This window comes from Cydia strobilella, chromosome 20 (assembly GCF_947568885.1).
Source record: "Cydia strobilella chromosome 20, ilCydStro3.1, whole genome shotgun sequence".
Lineage (NCBI taxonomy): Eukaryota > Metazoa > Arthropoda > Insecta > Lepidoptera > Tortricidae > Cydia > Cydia strobilella.
In genome coordinates, this window is record NC_086060.1 from 8,154,879 (window position 1) to 8,174,495 (window position 19,617).

The 19,617-nt window shown below is 35.9% G+C and overlaps 1 protein-coding gene across 1 annotated transcript in view; it reads right to left on the reverse strand.

Moving 5' to 3' along the window:
- Positions 1-19,463, reverse strand: part of LOC134750568 (uncharacterized) — a 46,734-nt gene extending 27,271 nt beyond the window's left edge. Inside the window, exons 1-2 of the mRNA XM_063685776.1 lie at positions 19,130-19,463; positions 11,286-11,516 (exon numbers count right to left, since the gene is read on the reverse strand). Coding sequence (XP_063541846.1) covers positions 11,286-11,516; positions 19,130-19,210 — 312 coding nt within the window. The 5' untranslated portion in view covers positions 19,211-19,463. The remainder of the gene's footprint in view (positions 1-11,285; positions 11,517-19,129) is intronic.
- Positions 19,464-19,617: the final 154 nt, after the last annotated feature.

A 19,617-nucleotide genomic window follows, 5' to 3' on the forward strand; every position in this document is an offset into this window, starting at 1 on the left:
TTTTTTAATAAAATAATGTTAAGGTTTACAAAAGTATTTTTATCATTTCCGGTGTTCCAACGATATAAATTATGAATCCAAAAATAAAAATAAATTCATGCATGGAGCTAATTTGGCACAGGATATATTTAAATACCAACGAATTAGGTCCCATTCATTACCCTTAACTTTCGGAAATAGTAGAGAACTTTCTGTATTTCCGTGTGATAACTAATGCACTAATGCAGGTGAGTATGGGGCACGGCACACTGCGTCCGATTCGCACGTCGCTCCGGCGTGCGAGCGGGATGTCGCTATAATACACGGAAAGCATTGTCTCGCTCAAACTTCGGAGCGACGTGCGAATCGGACGTAGTGTGGCATGCGGCATGCCCCTACAACTAATGATAGTTATATACCTTAATAGTTTTGTTTATTTTCCCATAGCCTTTCAAACATATCTCTGCCATCGATTTTCCCACAAGCCTGCACGCGATATCTATTATCACATCCATTATTACTATTAACAGTTCATTATCTGCATCATGAATAATTATTATTAATGTACGTCATGAAGGTTTTGCGCTATTGACGTCATTAAGATGTATTAAAGTAATTACGTAGTTAAACTGGCCATTAATACGCAATCCATTTAACAAATGTCTTGGAATCCATTGGTGCCACCACATACTCAGACCACGTTAATTTTGCATAGACATGGCATTGACAATGCATACACATACATTACACATCCCTTCATATCGCTACAGGGGACCACATCGAGTGCGCCGACATCTGGCCGAAGGGTGTCGTGTTTCGGAGGTTCCGGGGCAAACTGCCGAATTCGAAACAAGATCAGACGATTCAATGTAGTCGTTCTGTCGCCAATTTAGTGTTTAGTATTATGTTTATGATATTGTGTGATGTTGATATGTCATGTCGTCATATTGTTGTGTTGGCCGCCTGTTGTCACCTCTGTCTTCATGTATTATTCGTGTTTCCATGTACATTTATTCTGTGGTTGTGCAATAAAGAGGATTTGTATTGTATTGTATTTTAGTCTGTAAGGTGTGGACCTTGTTGCCTGACAATAAAGGTTTTTTTAATTTGCCGCCTTGATTCCTCCTGTCGCCCACTGGTGAGCATAGGCCTCTCTTCGTGTACAGTCGAGTTCATAAATATGTATACATTTTTTCACCTTATTGCATTGAATTAAGGTGAAGAAATGTATAAATATTTATGAACTCGACTGTACGCCACTTATATCCCAGTCCTGAGCTAGTCTCACCCAGAAGTGCACGATCTACCGAATGTCATCCACCCACCGAGGTAAACGGAGACGCCAGGCGCTTCTTTCGTCCGAAAGACCAATCAGTTTTTCGCAATCCGACATTTTGGTCCACCTGCCGTGACACATATTCCATACATATCCCCTAGAAGCGCCATAGGTACTTTACGAAGCGCTTGGCATGAAAACTTAGTGTGGTCCGACTTTTCCACTCACAGACAACGTATAACATGTACAATCATCAAAAATCAAAATAATTTGGGGTGGACCGTGAACCAACCAGGTTTTGTTTCTTATTTTGTCCCGTCTCACCCAGAGGATCATAGTAGCACAATTTGTTATAAGAGATGTGAATACCCTTTTGTAACCCTTTCCACTAACAAGCTTAGTAGACGGCCGATTATTGAAAGGAATAACCTTACAAAAATGCAAATTTTGTTTGACTTGATTGATAAAAAACAGGGTTTTAAGAGTGATTCTGATTTATATAGGAGATTTAAAACCATGGCATCGAGTGACAAGATAAAGTCCCGATTTGTAAATCATCAAAAACACCGTTTAGCAACCATTTTTAAGCTTTTTTGCAACGCCATGGAATTTATAATTATGGACATCTTAGTTGGAATAACGAACTATGCCAGTTTCTGAGGTATATTTCGTATAAAATGTGTTTATTTTTCCTCAACAACAACTAACTAGGGAAGTCCTATTTCATAAATACTAGGAAATTACGATACCGGACCTTACGTCTTTTCTGAAGTAACAAAAACAGATTTCCACAAAACGGAAACAACATCGGATGAGTAGCAGTACCTCTACCATCAGTTGCCAGAGTAAATTTCACTTACTTGAAGTGAATAAACGCGCCGTACGTCACATATTTACGTCGGTTTACGTATTATGTGCCCAACTTCACTCCACTGCAAACGATGCTGTCCCTTTCTAAGTATACTAAAAAACAGAGCAAGAATTATATCGGAGTATTGTACAGCGCCTCTAGGTGTCACCTAAAGAACTAAATATCAAACGTATGAGTAAACGGTAAATTACCTATCGAAATCCTTAGCAAACTACCAGTTTTGACATTGACATATTTACTCACGTCTACGCGGTCAACGTAATTTACTTTCTTGTATAAATGTATGTGTTTATTGTTAATTTAGCTATCATATAATGTTTATAATTCTCTGAATTCAAAATTCTGGGCTAAATCATCAGTGGCGTGCCTAGAGTTTTGGAGTAAGGCAAGCCGAAAGATTATGTTTTCGTAATAACTGTCCAATCTTTACTCTTTGTACTCAAATGAATTTCCTAGCGTATCGAGGCGAGCTAATCATAGCGCACAGGGCATACTCATACTACTACTAGATAGAATTTTACAAACATATCAGGGCCTACCGCGAACACCGAAGTTTGCAGTTTGCAGGCATTTTTCTCTGTCACACTAAATATTTACGCCTTAATTGAAGTAAAACAACAATCCCTTGTGTTTTGTAAACGGCCGTACAGAATTTTCTCTTATGCGACTGACTTATCTGAGAATACAAAAGTCGTGTGTTGATTTTGGCGCGGAAATGATATCCCGTTTTTCTACAAAGTTTAACGATTTTACCTTGCCTTCGTTGAGTAATACGTGGAAACATCCCTTCCCTTCACAAGAAACGACTTCATCCATAGTTAATGTAGCCACTTTCATAAGTTTTACAAACTTGCGTTTGTACTTACAAAATTGTAAGTACAAACGCGTAACTGAACAAGGCCACATCGACTAAATAATAATATACTTGAAGTTGATTATTAAACACGAACTATGCAGCTAACTTCATACCAAATAAAATTGCTATAGTTTGTCAAACATGAATCTAATTCATGCTCATTTCAAACATAGAGAGAATCATACTATCTTTGTCTTTCACTGGTACTAGCACCCAAAAGAAAAGGATGAGTATAGTTTTTTTGTTCTTATTTACTGCCAATTTGGTTTAACCAACTATAGTCGGTAAATAAGGCCCCATATGCACGAGAGTTTTTTCAACGCGCGTTAAAAAAGCGTTTGAATGACAAATGGATAACCATGTATGTATTCACACGAAGGCGGTTTTTAAGCGCGGCGCTTTTTAGGGTTCCGTAGCCAAATGGCAAAAAACGGAACCCTTATGGATTCGTCATGTCTGTCTGTCTGTCTGTCCGTCCGTATGTCACAGCCACTTTTTTCCGAAACTATAAAAACTATAATGTTAAAACTTGGTAAGTAGATGTATGTTGTGAACTACATTAAGATTTTCACACAAAAATAGAAAAAAAAATTAGAACTGAAACTCAATTTTTTTTTCATCAAACCCATACGTGTGGGGTATCTATGGATAGGTCTTTAAAAAATGATATTGAGGTTTCTAATATCATATCTTTCTAAACTGAATAGTTTGCGCGAGAGACACTTCCAAAGTGGTAAAATGTGTCCCCCCTGTAACTTCTAAAATAAGAGAATGATAAAACTAAAAAAAATATATGATGTACATTACCATGCAAACTTCGACCAAAAATTGGTTTGAACGAGATCTAGTAAGTAGTTTTTTTTTATACGTCACAAATCGTAAACCGAAATTTACCTTTCACTCACATTTCACATAAAAAATACATTGTTTAAATTGTGTAATGTACGGAACCCTCGGTGCGCGAGTCCGACTCGCACTTGGCCGGTTTTTATCGAGCACTGTTTGTTTTTCGGCGTTGAGCGTTGGCCGTAAATTGAATTGAGCATACGGAACTGTGTATCTGGTCTCACAAGCGTTATAAAAGCGCCGGCGCTGCTGTCAGATATTCAGATATTTGTGTTCATATGAACACAAATATCAGAAACGATAAAAAAGCTCCGTCGGGTTTTAACGCGACGCTTTTTAAGCTCTCGTGCGTATGGGGCCTAATCTAATATGTGTTCAAAACGCGAGTTTTAAATGTTATACATATTTTAAATGTTATATATATATATGTGCCTATGCACCTCTTGCTAAACCATAGTGTTGTTTTGATTACACATGATTTTCTGTATCAGAAACTGTATGTGTGAACTGGGTTATGACAAGCAGATTAGATCCACGTAAAAGCAAACAAAAATGGTATTACTATGATAATCTAAATTATCAAATCTCATATAATCTTATTTATATACTTATATATGAAGTTAGTATGAGATGTAGTTATTACTGTTAGTTGTACATACTTATCAAATATGCAACAAACCTATTAAACAAAAAATACCACTTCATTTTATTATTATTTATTACAACCTTGGAAATATGGTTGCGTTCCAGAAGGTACATCATTTTTCTAGCGTGTTCACAAAGTTAAATATCTAGCATAATCTACCTCTAAGACTATATAACATTTTTAGAATTTCCAGAGTTGCCTGTGGCCTATTTTATTTACAAATTGCATTGATATAGTTCGAAGCGGTTAAAGTACCTTAAGATTACTCAGGTTTAGGTGATTTATCAACTATACATCTAACTCACTACCAACATATTTTTAGTTCTTATTTAGTTTTTAAAAAGCACTGTATAACACTATATTCTTCAGATATCTTCCTGTTTTTATAATTTCTGAATGTGTAATGATGTTTACTGGCCAAGTCACATCCAGAACACTGCACATTCGGCCACATCAGATGATGTGGCTGTGATCATACAGTTCCATAGCTGTTACTTAAGTTTCCAAGTTTCATCAGCTACTATCATTGTTGTTATACTCCTGAAAAAGAATAGGTTTATAGGTTATTTAGTAAGTTTACTGCTACCTACGTTAAGCATTATACACATTCATACTTTATACATTAGTCACTAATCATATGGTATATTTACCTTGCATTTTGAAAAGGTATCGAGACATCATAAAGACATCGATGGACAGACATGGCAGGTTGTCTGATAGGATTAGGCCTTACAATAACACTTCATCATTATATTTGTGGGGTTGTTTTCTTGGAGGAACAAAAGTTTTACTATAAGGCGTTTAATTCGACCGAACTTTACACAGTGTAGTTATTTATTTTAATATTATTTACTAAACGGGCACTTGCCTCTTGTTTGACTGTTTGACACTCTTAGCGTACGTTCAAATATTTCTGTTTTTTCGTGTTTTAGGTAAGTCGTGATAAAACTACAATGATTAACTAAGCATTTAAATGATAATTGAATAACGGAAATGCATTTGTAACATGATAAAACGGTAATAAACATCCGAATAAAAATATTTCGTTCAAATATTGTTGTTTCCAAGTTGACGGAAAATGTCACATCGAAAACGCACGTATTTTTCGATGACATCTGTCACGTTTATTCGCGTAAACGGCGTAAAGTATTTACCTAGAATAATTCTGGCTCAGTTTTCATTATATAGTTAGAAAGAGAACGTTTTAGGTGTGAAGTTAGGCATGTATCGAAAACTCACGTTAAAACGTTTGTGACTCATGGTAGTGGAGTCAATATAAAGTTTAAGTTACATTAAATGCACACTCAAATTTTTCTACATGGGTGAATTCTATATCATATTGAATACCCGTCTGTAAAGTAACAACTTGATATCAGTTCCCGTTTTTGAGAAATAAAACTTTTTTTTAAATCTTTTATACTACTTAAACAATCATTCCCACATAAGATATTTTTCGTAGAATGGGTTATGTAGCTTATACGACTACACGGTCAGAATATCTCTCGACAATAATGTAAATTATAGATTTATTGAAACAAATTATTATTTTGTAAGTTTTTCATGACCGAGGAACTCCCACACCGAGAGAAAAGTTCACTATGGTGGTTATGAAGTAGTTGTATCGATCATGTTTAAAAATCTCCCGAGTCACTACTATATTTGTAGAATAGCAGCAAGATTTTGGAAACAAACAGCAAATAATGTTCTGCACAATTAATGGACATTTCTAGTTTTTTGCCAGTAACTGCACAAGTTATGGAAGAATAACGTATTCATTTTTCTCTCGATAATTAAATCAATTTCCAGCATAAAAAAATTAAAAAGTATGCGGTATTTCCAGGCATTCACAGAGGCCAATTCGAACTTTATTTAAGATGTCAATAATATATCATTTTGTTATCATTCGCCCGACCGTCTCGCTCGCTCCAAAACATATTTTAACTAGTACGAGCGAAACGCACACGCAAATCAAAAAAAAATATATCTTTAATAACAAAGTTCGAATTAGCCTCAAGGTATATTAGGAAAGTATACCTTATGGCTTATGGCATTGCGTTAAGGTTCAATAGTTCAATGCATTAAGTGTCTGTCTTTATATGAAAAACGATAGCTGTCAAATTTTTATATCTATTCACAAAACGTTTAGAATACTGGATGCTGTGTCAGATATAAATAGACCCTTGAAGTCTTACAACTATCTATTATGCTTGATCTGAATCTTACTGGTTAGTAAGGACCGTCCACTTAGTTATAATTCGAATAGCCGCCCGGACAAATTATAAAGCTAATTTCGAATTTTAAATTTTGACAATTCACGAGAAGAGTAACGTAACGTCAAACGATATGTTTGTCCCTTTTCAACGATCCTGTCATCCGATGCTTTTAGTAGCGGAAGCTGTGAGAGTGAAAAGACGCAAATGTCAGCAATTCTTACCGCTTGGTATTTGTCAGCGAGCGCATCGCGACATGAAACCAGTATGAACCTGGCCCTCGATTACGTATAATTGTAAGGAAACTTGGGATCAAGTTATATTAGTCTAAGGTCTAACAGTTGAGAATAAGACGTGCTCTGAATATACAGTGTGGAATTTTTTTATGGGCCCTGAAGGGAAAGTGCCTTAAAACCTTAAGTTAGCTCATTTTATTTTTAAAAAGAAACAAAACTGCATTCAAAGGTTTTTTGAAATTCGCTTGTCTCGCCTGGGAATCGAACCGACTAAAAATTCCAAACAATAAACACTCCCTATTTTATTCTACTAGTCGATACCACGTCGATGTTAATGATAACATTTCTTCAAGAAACATTAGGTCTTACACTCGTCTGTCGTACAAAATTTCCATAAAATCGAATATTTAGTACTCAAGAATATTTTTAGACAAGCAAAATTGAAAAAAAAAACCTTTGAATGCAATTTAGTTTCTTTTTAAAAATAAAAGAATGTCTCCTTTAAGTAAAATGAGCTAACTTAAGGTTTTCAGAGAATTTCCCTCCAGGGCCCATTAATTTGATTATTAAATTATAGTGGTAAGTAAGCGCATTGAGTATGCACTTTTGTCTCAGGCGATGCCGCTTGGCACGATTAATTGTTCCTTAGGGCAAATAAAACTGATTCAGCCCGGTAGCCACGAGATCGTAACGCCCCCCAAAAGGGCGGTGAAAGGGTCGGCTCCCCAAGTCCAATCTATGCTATATTTCTTCCTGTTCTTAGCAACTAGGGCAACTTATATATCATTTTCGTATAATTTAGGAACGAGGAATTCATTTTTGAAAAAATTATTAGACCTTTCCATACAAAAAAAAATGAGTAGTTTACAAAAAATTTAAATGTTATGTAATTTTTTGTGACAATTTTCCCTGTTACAATTACAGTGTGGCGATTTGCACTAAATAAAAAAATGGACAATGTAGCCCATTTATTGTTCATTCTGGAAAATATCACTTTAAAGGAATAGCTGCCGAAAATCACTTTAAAGGAATAGCTGCCGAAACGCCTGTCAAAAAAGAGGCGTTTTTTCTTACTAAGCGGCGTTTTAAGTTTCCAAGTTTTTATTCCTTACTTGTTGTTTTTATTCCTCACTTGTTGTTTTTATTATTTTTTCGCAACTGTGTTAAAAAACGTCGTTCGATACACGTGCGGAAATGTCATTCTTCACTCGTCCCGAGTCTTGCCAAGATACCTATCTCGGTACTCGTGAAGTAATGACATACTTTCCGCACTAGCATCGAAATTTACTATTTATTTCATTTGGGCACCAAGAAGTATGTTGGTAGTAAACCTTTTTGCGAGTAAAATAGTATGTAATAATGATTTAATATAATATTGTTAATTAACTAAAGTTTCATTATTGCGTCATTTCATCTCATAACCCTACTACCCATTGAATTGAATGACCTTTTTCACGTTTTCTGCAGCAATGCAGTCGACTGCAGCAATATTGAAGCGAGACATTGCTGTCGACTGCTACGGCAGTAGCCGTAAATGTCAAAATCAAATTTCCTGTCTGGATTTTGACGTTCATTTAAAATAAATAATCAAAGGGGATCATCGATTTTGGGCCCCGAGGACAAACCATCGCGTATATTATGGTACACTACACAGACGGTTACAGTAATTATAAACGCATTTGATTACGGAAAAAGATATAATATTGGGTGTAAATGAAACGGGAATGTATTATACCTATACAATAAAATAAATTATATCTATTATTAATTTCCGTAAATCACACCATCATCTTTATTAGCATATAACATAGCTTAACGCTCAATTTCGCACAAACCGTGAGGTTTTCACTAAGGAGTTTAAAATTCTCTTTGCACTAAACTTTATGGTTGGTAAAAAAGTGTATTCTAATTTGGCACTAACTGCCACTGTCTGTCATTGCTATGTCATAGCCTCATAGCTGACATACGTGAGATATATGCCGCAATGTATGCATTGCGCGTTTTATCGGAGCTTTGCCTGAGGTGTGTTAAGTAAGCGCGCAATCAAAATTAAACATGCGTAAACAATCGTTACGCGTACCGATGAAACTGGGTAAGTTAGTCATGGGAGAATTAACGGTCGACCGCATCGCGAACTCTCGGCAGTTCAAGCGGACCGATCGTCTACCGCGAACATTGAAGTGAGACGGAGATATGGAAGTCGATCAAACGTTCTCTACAGTGAATCAGTACCCGTCAGTTAGTGCCTGCGTGGGTAATTTAAATAGCTTGGGCGTCGTAATAATTATGGTTGTATTCCATACAATATTACATATACGTGAGTTTTTTTTTGTTATTACACTAACATGAGTAAGAGATTTATGAAGGTGAAACAAAAGTCGAGTGTCCATTTTCTATAAGCAACAAAAAAAAAATCGAAACAAAAATGGTTAATAGTAATTAAACGGATTCATTTACGTTAGAGATTTTTTTGTAGAATATAGTAAATATAAAGAGCTTAATTAACATGTAATTTTTATGTACACATTAGTTGTTATTTTTATGTAAAAAAAAATTTTAATAAAGAAAGTTATTGGGGGCAGGTTTCTGTGCCAAGCTGGAAGAAAATATAAATACTTAATGAGTATATGCCTGAGAACAGCATATTAGAAAATCTCTAGTGTGGGGATTGATGTTTTGGTTTATTTCTCTATTTTAGTAATAATTTGGATTTATAAAAACAAATTGACATATTTTGTGGAGATTTTTTTCAAAATATATTATTTGTAACATAGGTAATCACATCTCAAAAAATCTCTAATGTGAGAATTAATGTAGATTTCTCATACATTTTGAACTGTGCGGACCGGCCTATGGTGCCAGTTGATTTTTTTAGTTTTTTATGTGACCGGTAGAGGCACTGTACAATTACTCCATACATTTTCCTTAACTTTCTCACTTTCGACTGTCATTTACGGAACTCATGGTAGCCGTACAGCTTTGGTATTTATTACATCCAGGAGCAAAAAACGAGTTATTCATTGCTCTCAAGTGTATGCATAGGCATAAAATAACAATAAACTGGTCTTGCGGTTAAATTTACGTCAATGCAGTGATTATGCTATAAATATTTTATTCACTGACTGTAATGCTTACTGATATTGGAATTTGAACCGTGTAAAATTGGAATAAGATCGATTTTCTTATAATCACTTGAATTTACAGGATTACTCCACAATCAAAACAAACGTAAACCAGTTTTACTGCTGGCTGAAATAACTTTCTACTATGTAATATATGTATATGTACAGTGTACAGTTGTACACTCACTTAACGAGCAATGAACACGGGTCAGTTTCTATGGAAATTTCCTTACACAGTAACACATTTTCATCATTCTGGCACAAGCGACCAATTAACTCATCATTAGTGTCTCTCATCATCTCGGACGACCGGTCTGGCCTAGTGGTTAGTGATCCTGCCTGTGAAGCCGATGGTCTGGGTTCGAATCCCGGTAAGGGCATTTATTTGTGTGATGAGCACAAATATTTGTTCATGAGTCATGGATGTTTTCTATGTATTTAAGTATTTGTATAAGTATTATATATATCGTTGTTGAGTACCCACAACACAAGCCTCCTTGGGCTTACCGTGGGACTTAGTCAATTTGTGTAAGAATGTCCCTATATTTTTTTTTTTTTTTAGTGTTATACAGTCAGCAGCAGAAGTTGCTAAGCGGGCGAGGTGTTCAAAATTACATTGAAACGCTTCCCTTCCCTTCCCTCCCCTTAACAATAAAGTCGCGTCACGATCATTTTGAACACCTCGCCCGCTTAGCAACAGAAGCTGCTGTATAAGGCCACAAAAAACGGGTCGTTAGTCATACCTAAAACCACAACGCCTGATGGCCGTCTACCGCCCTTATCCACCGCAGAACGCGTGTCCAAGACCAAGTTATCGGGTTTTATTCTCACGTTATTTTGAAAATATGTAGTCGCCACTCAACATTTTGTAAATATTATGCGACCAACAGTTATATTGCTATAGGCATATAATTAAATATATAATATAAATGCATGGCGGGGGAACTAGGAGACTTACTCCGGACAATCGCACAACCTCTGCACGAAGTCCTTGACGTACTGCATGGACTTCTAGTAGGCTTTGCCACCGACCTCCTGGAGGTGGAGGGTTATGAACTTTGGGTCCTTGCGCGAGAAGCTTGGAGGAATTTGGAGGTCCATATTAGGTTTGGAGATCGTCGATACTTGTTATTGACGGAGACTTTTCAACAGCTTTCCGGTCCTTACATGACCGATAAAGAATATTTCTGTCCCAACGGCTCCTTTGGTGGGATATCTGTGTAAGAACATCGTATGAACTTACCGTAAATTTCTCCGGGGCGCTAAAATCCTCATCAAGGAATATCCTGATCTTGTCATACAGCCGCAACTCCGGACAGTCGCACAGCCTCTGCACGAAGTCCTTGACGTACTGCATGGACTTCTCGTAGGCCTTGCCACCGACCTCCTGGAGGTGGAGGGCTATGAACTTCGGGTCCATGCGGGACACAGCTTGGAGGAACTCGGAGGTCCATATTGGGAGCATCACGGATGGCTGTGGACAAAAATTTAGAACTATAAAACTCCCGTGAGACTCAAACATACTAAATTATACCACCACCACCACCAGCGAAGACGTGTCGTTGCTCCGTGAAGACGGTCCTCGTAAATTGGACCGAAACATTTCGAGTTATTCGACTTAATAATACGTATGTGACCCGTTTTGAAATAATATAAAATTTAAAATTTATTAAACCTAACCTCTCTTTTTAACAAGAAATATGAAAATGATGGATATGGAGAAACTATTCAGCAGTTTGTTAGATTTGGCAGACGTACCTACAAACCGAAAGGTAAAAACTGTAAAAAGTTATATTTACTTAAGTTTCAAAACTGGAACCGGACTCCGACTACTGTTTCTTTCACATAAACACCATAGTCTACCTACCTACCTGCCAAAACTTACCACGCCATATAGCATTGCATCATCAATTCATCACTACGTCAGTTGTCAAAGGGATACATTTTTAGGGTTCCGTACCCAAAGGGTAAAAACGAGACCCTATTACAAAGACTTCGCTGTTCGTCCGTCTGTCACCAGGCTGTATCTCGTGAACCGTGATAGCTAAACAGTTGAAATTTTCACAGATGATGTATTTCTGTTGCCGCTATAACAACAAATACTAAAAACAGAATAAAATAAATATTTAAGTGGGGCTGCCATACAACAAACGTAATTTTTAGTGTTCCGTGCAAAACTTTGTTTTGACAAACGGAACACTTATGGGATCACTTCGGTCTTGCAAATCAGTTAAATGCGTTTTTCTCAGAGACCGTTTGACGTAGATACCTAAAATTTGAAATCGTTATAGCAATTACCACCACTAATATTGTAAATAAGTCAAAACCGCTTATTTCTTATTTTTGCAGTTTTTTGCGTAGTGGTACGGAACCCTTAGTGCGCGAGTCCGACTCGCACTTGGTCGGTTTTTTTCTTATACTATACCACTTCTATGTATACCACTCTTCTATAATTTTAGTTTTTTGACAAAAAATAAAGCATTAGGTAAGGTAGCTGTTTAACTTGTGTAACGATTTTTTTCTCGCTTACGTTTCTTCTAAAATCAAGACAAAATATAATCAGAAATAACGCAAATCAGCGCAAGTGTCTAGATTTAACTAACAGATTTCATATTATCCCTAAGAATTTCCTAATCCTTAAAGAAACCCATTTATAAATATGGACGATTTTTTTCCTACAAATTGCAGGCTCATTCCAGTAAAACCTACATAAGCAATAATAAGGAAAAATAACGGAGTAAATGACCGTTCACTTATCAATAAAATGCACGTATGAGACGTTTTCAAATGGAGTCATTTCAAAAGTAAAATTAATTAATTAATTGATACAAAATTAATTTAGTATTGGATAGCGAATCGTTACTGGTGAATTTCCAAAAGTTTTGTCCAAATCGATCTACGTATTGACCGTGCTTTATAAATACTCGCTCAATGTGTATCGGCCTTTAATCACAGACGTCATAGTTTCCGACAAGCCAGCATGGAATATAGAGCGCGCATCGCACGAATACAAATCAACCAAAAGCCTACTGCTGTTCACATCGCTTACCGAACCGAGCGACTCAAACTAACCAGGGAGCCTAGCCAAGATAACAATCATTGATAGAAAACGTCAATCGAAACTGTATGTCTATGTATGGAGAAAGTCACGTGACTTCGTAGCGTCTGTCATCCCGTTTAATTTTTTTTTCGTGTGGCGTTTATTGATGTAGGTACGAGTGTCATCTTGGCTAGGCTCCCAGTGGTCTTGAGCAAGGTAATTTTGCCTGTCTTAAAAATGATGTCTAACTATATAGATGAGGCGAACTGCGTTCAAGCGAGGGGAGTATTAAACCCACTGACGTCAGGTAGGGACGCAACAAAGGCACGTCAGTCCCACAGTACCTACACGCTTTGTTGAGAGGGTTCCGGGTTATTACAATAGACATGTCTTCACGAAACAGAATAATAAGTATACTTACATAGGACAGTTCTCTGAAAGCCCTTAAAAGTTCGCGAAATATCTGACACAATCTAATTTGTAATCATGTATATATTTCTGCCCTTGACTGTACCTATAGGGAAAATTATCATGATACAAATTATACATAAATTTTCCGCCGAGAAAAACTAACTACTAGTCTTTAACGAAAGGAAATAAAGTTCTTACCTAAGAATCGAGTAGGTAATTTTATAATTTTACCTTTAGCCTATTTATTCTTGTTTTGCCTGAATACATGAGATTTGCATTGATTTTTATCTATGCTAATACGAGGACATGGACATGCATATTATTTCCATTCACTTTAATAGGTTTCATTTGCGACTTCTTTGAGGCATTCAGAGAAAATATCTACCAACAATGGAAATCTATCTACCCCCATCTTGGTGTTGAAAAACAACTACTTTAAGTAATTGTCGAGAACGTGTATTGTCGATGCCAATGCTTGCCTTTTCGATGCCGATCGGCATCCGCAGCATCGCGGCGAAATAAAAAAAATTACGCCCACCGGAATCACTAGTTAAGAATGAGCATTTATTCAAATTTAAAAATATGTTGATATTCGTTGCTCGGCAAGTAGGCAACAAGAAATACTAAGAAAATAAGGTAATTAAAAAATGGGAAATATTAAGAAAATTGAAATACTACGATAATTGCTTTGAACCCGATCGGCGTACCAGGTTCTAAATAATTTTAGTAAAACCTAATATTGTCTTCGGTTACCGTGATAGTTACTCATGAAATAAAACTATGAAAACGGATAAACGGTTCAATATATACGCGATATAATCCGTCTTCATAGTTTTATTTCATTTAGTAAAACCTGTCAATAAAATGTGCATACAGGCTTTTGCCTAGTGTGGAGTCGAGACCACACATTGTAAACAAGACATTATAGGAAAGGGGAAGGCCGCTTCTACATACAAACGTAGTCCTCATTTTCCTCTCTGGATTGAGACAAGATCTTTGTAAAGTATTTCCAAAGATAGATATAACTCCGTAATAGATGGATACAGTCTAAGGAAAAAACGTGCCTCGAAAATGACAAAAATTTGATTCTCGATTAGATGTCGCTACTACCTTTGACCTACTCTCGTATAGAGGCCGTTGACAGTTTCGTTTGTTATTTTACAATTTTAACGCATATCAGTGAAAGAACATGGGTCAAAATAATAAAAATAATTAATGCAAATAAAAAAAATCATTTATCCATATTTAAATACATTTTATCGTATTTTTATAAATCTTCATTTTTAGTTTTAAAGTGTGTCGATAGATGGCAGTGAATTTACTGTAGTTACAAAATTTACTATACCGCTCTATAATATTATATCCTCTTTGGTATTTCTTAAGGGTACCTACTTTCAGCAATTTACGTAAAAGGATCGTTATATTATAACGGAATTAAGGCCTATCCCGTAAAGTTCTTTTACAAGGACTGATGATGACTTTGGTAGGTATTTCTGGTTTATTTACTTTAATATATCAATTATCGTTATACTCTTGACTTTATTTACAACATTTATCAATTATTTTATTTTGTAATGTGAGCAGGAGCGATATTTTCCTTCAAGACCAATATAAAACTTTGCGAGCACTATGCTCTATATTTGCACCTGTCGCCAATATTTTTATTTGGCTAGTTAAATTGTTCTGTAAATTCAAGAATGTCACTAAATTCCGCTTATAAAAATGCTAAACACACCTCTTTGTAAAAGTGGCAAAATTATATTGAATACTTTTATACCATGCTTTTTCGTCTGTATGAAAACAGGTGCCATTTTAATTCTCTTTTTATGTATACATATTTTATGATATTCTGTCGACAATTTCAGGTCTTAACAATGATTAGACCTTCTTCTTTAGAGCCTTGGAGCTTGTTATGACTTTGTGATATGTTTATTCTAATTTTCCTGCGAATACAAAATATTAGTGTCAAATCGATCGAAAGTTTCGCAAAAAAGATTTTCTTCATTTTTGCATTAGGGTGCGTATGTGTAAATGTATGCATTAAAATGGTTCATTTTGATATGAATCACTATTCAAGGGCTATATAAATAATATAGTTAAGTACAGATAAAATAAGCTCATCTGAAAGTTTTGTATCTTAAATCTTAATGGCTTACTTACTTACTGCTAGCCTTTCTCCGCAGACGTCTTGTCTGATTGCCCTTGGCATAGGCCTCTCCCATATTCCTCCACGAGTCCCTGTCCAGAGCCTGTCTTCTCCAGAAGGCTCCAGCCACCTGCCTGAACTCGTCTTCCCATCTCATTTTTTGTCTTCCATCATCCCTTTTTCCATCTCTTGGGTACCATGTTGTGATGTCTTTTGACCATTTTTCTCTTTTGTCTCGGAGCATGTGGCCGGTCCACTTCCATTTTAGTTTTTTCATAGTGTGGTTTACGTCGATTATTTTTGTTCTCTTTCTAATGTCCTCCAGTTTTATTCTATCTCTAAGTTTTATATTCAACATGCTTCTTTCCATACTATTTTGGCAGACTTGGAGAGCTTTCCTCTCCTTGACAGTTAGGGCCCAAGTTTGACATCCATATGTAAGGCAGGGAAGGATACAAGTGTTACTATTTCCTTTCTAATCTTAATGGAAGGCCTTAATAACTGAATTTTTGGCAAAAAAATTGTATGATCAACTCTAACAGGCGCGGACACGTGCGACGGATTTTACCTAGGCACCTGCGTGCGTGCGCCCTCTCCGTGCACCCGCGCCAGCTAGCGGACGCCCTTAGTGTACTATTAAATTTAATAATCCGTGGAGCTCCATCATGTTCATGTAGGATGTCACTAATTAAATCAGTGAGTCAACACTGGCGAAAACTGGCAATTAAGGCCAATCAATAAACGGGCAAATCCAATTAGTTAGTGGCTGCTTCACTGGTGTCTGGCATGTCAGCATGGTACAGAACAATTCAAGATAGACCCTTGTGGATACCCTGGTTTGATTCTGCTAACCTCTCTAGAAAAGTGTTAGTCTCAGCTTTCCGAGTCCGGTCCGGACACATCCCTACAAACAAATTTCTGTGCATGATGGGTGTTAAATCGTCACCACTGTGTGCAAACTGTCAGAAGACTGATGACTTGTCTCACGTGTTGTTGGAATGCGTCCGGAATTCGGACTTGAGAAAAAGAATTTTTGGTAGTCTGGGCTCCATGCACAATGGACAGATCAATTGTTGGTTGGCAGAACCTATATCGGACAAAGCAATCAGTGTTTACCACTTTATTGACCTCTCCCTTGAGTAGGGAACTATGATAGCACCCATGAGGCTGACATGTTCACCTAGAGTGTCCAAAGCCTCCATAAAAACCAGATTAAAAAAAAAAAAAAAAAGCATGGATTAGATTAGTAATAACATACTGCCCCTGTCACACGATGTTCCATAACATTTTATAACGGCCAATTTAACTGAGCAAACTGGTGAATTTAACCGAGGTGACGCTGGAGGTCCAGGGTGACAGCCACTTAAGCTGTATAGATATTGGTTTGAATCCGGCCTCCACAACTGGAGGGCTTAGTCACGTATTCTTTAGTATATGACTTCAGATTTCAGTATATAGTAGTGTGACTACTTGAAAACACAAAACAAGATATTTAAAACTTAGTAGCTCTGTCAGCAGTAAACCTCGCGAGTATAACTTAAAACTGAATTCGCTTTTCATTTTGAAATATTTCCAAAAAAAACATAGACAAAAAATCTATTTAACCATTGAACCTGCTCAGAAAGTTTCACGGGAATCGGTTTAGAATTGCTACCTGTAGAGAACATTCGGACATACAAAAGTAGAATAGAATAGAATAGAATATTTAATTACAACATTGTATTTTTGCCCAAGATGAAACAGAGACACTTACACTCGGTCAAATAAATAAGAATAATTTATTTGTTCCCCAAGTTGTGTAAAAAGTTCAATATTATAAGTAATTATAGTTAATGGCCTCATTAACATAATCTCAGAACTATAAATATCACATAAAATTTTAGGAAATTTATTTATAGGTTGGTTTGGTGAACTGGCCATAATAGTTATTTGTTATACAAGGGTGCAGTTGTATTTTACCCGCGAGTGTGGAATTGAAACACGAGCAAGCGAAAGGGTTCTAAAATAGAATCCTGAGCGTGGCAAGTGTTTTAACACACGAGAAGTAAAAAACATTTGCACCCGTGTGTAACACAAAACTTTTCCCCTCACTATAGCGAGGAAAGTGCAACATCCTCAGGCGTTAGATCATCTTCATCAACTGGAATCACTCATTTTTTTACGATACTATAACAAAAAACTCTGGAAATTCTGTACTTTTACGTGAGAAGTTTTTAAGTAAAATGTTTGTTGACAATGTTGACATTTCTGACGTATGAAATGTCAATGATGCGTTTTGAAATTGCATCGATCTAACTTGTGCGTTCAGAATTATATTTAACATAATTATTAAAACACAAACGTTTATTATGGAATTTTAAGGTTTATGACTTAAAATCATTAAATAAAGCTAAATCTGGTATTTTTTATTAGATTCTCAAACCATTTATTTAATGATAATTAATATCGAACGAACCATTATTATGAGCGTTTTACGTATTGTTTCTGTCAAGCTACAAACATGCTCCATCCAAGGTCAAATTACTTTCCCCACTAGTGGATAAAATGCGTTTTTCCCCGCTTGTTTTAAAGGACAAAAGACGGCTTTCCGAGCTAGTAAGGGGAAAAAAAATTACCCATTTTAGACATTATTTAGATATAAATGGAAACAACAACAATGTATGCAATGGAATACAAGATAAACATGTAAGGCAGACTGCCTGTGCTACATTTTTGTATAGGTATTCTCTGGAATTTCTCTCTACTTGACATGAAACATTGGTGCACAGAGCATGCTCTTAAGTGAGTGCAATGAACTCCAAAAAAATCAACTCTGATTCTTAAGGTTGTCTTAAATTAGATATACAATTCAATTTTTATATAGTTGCAATTTGCATGCATCAATTTGTTTTTAAATTACTTAAATAAATTAATGTAATTGGGTTATAAATCAATAACATACAGAATTGTAAATAATTTATCATAAACATGGAGTTCACCGTGTTGTGCACTTCAAGCCATGCATTTATTAAAGTATGTATTTAGTATATTAAGTATACCTGCATCAAATACTTAGTAATGATCTACTGAGCAAACATTATAACAACAATCAAGAGTAAATATTTTTAATGAGTGTAATAAAATTTACTCAATACAAATGACTGTTGCCTGTTATTTCTTTTTTATATTTTTATTAATCAATCAGACAGTCTTTCACTCTGAATGAAATGCTAAATAACTTCTAATAAGTATCCAAAAAGGGGCAAATTTTCTTATAAGTATATTAGATAAAATTAAGGTGAAATATCATAGAAAATAAATTTGTGATGCTTTCTTTAATTATTCTTGAACACAAATCACTCGTTAGGAATCCTTTTAATCAGCGTTCATTTGCGAAATGGGAATACCGATCCCACGGCTATTTAGGCCATTTTAATCTAATTAATCAAAGCAGGTAGGTAGGCGTTAAACGCTTAGGACAATAAATCAATTAAAATATTGAAACACTCACGTCCTCGAAGATAGATCCCACGTTGGCGGTCACCAGCAAAAGCGGCACTTTATCCGATCCCATCTTTTTAAACTTTAACATGATCCCGAAAGAGAATTTGGGCGAATAAGATTTCCCTCAAAGGAGGAGGTAAAACGCCCTTTTCACTTTCAAACGGCGTTATTTCGGTGCCACAGTATTTTGGCGCGCACACGCCCTAACTCCGTACACAACTGATAACATTTTAATGGTTACATTTGTTATTTTCAGTCGTAAACAACGTTTTTCTTCACAATATTGCAAAATCGCCTAGCCTATACTGACATTTGTAAACGAATGAATGGAACGAAATGAATGTCATTTTTTACACCCATTTCCGCACGAACGTAACACTGTATAGTACGGTCAAATCTTATTGATCATTAGATTATTGTCAACAAAACCGTTAAATATATTGTGTAAAAATTCGATAACGTGTGTTTATATTGTATGCTGCCCTACATAGTTTT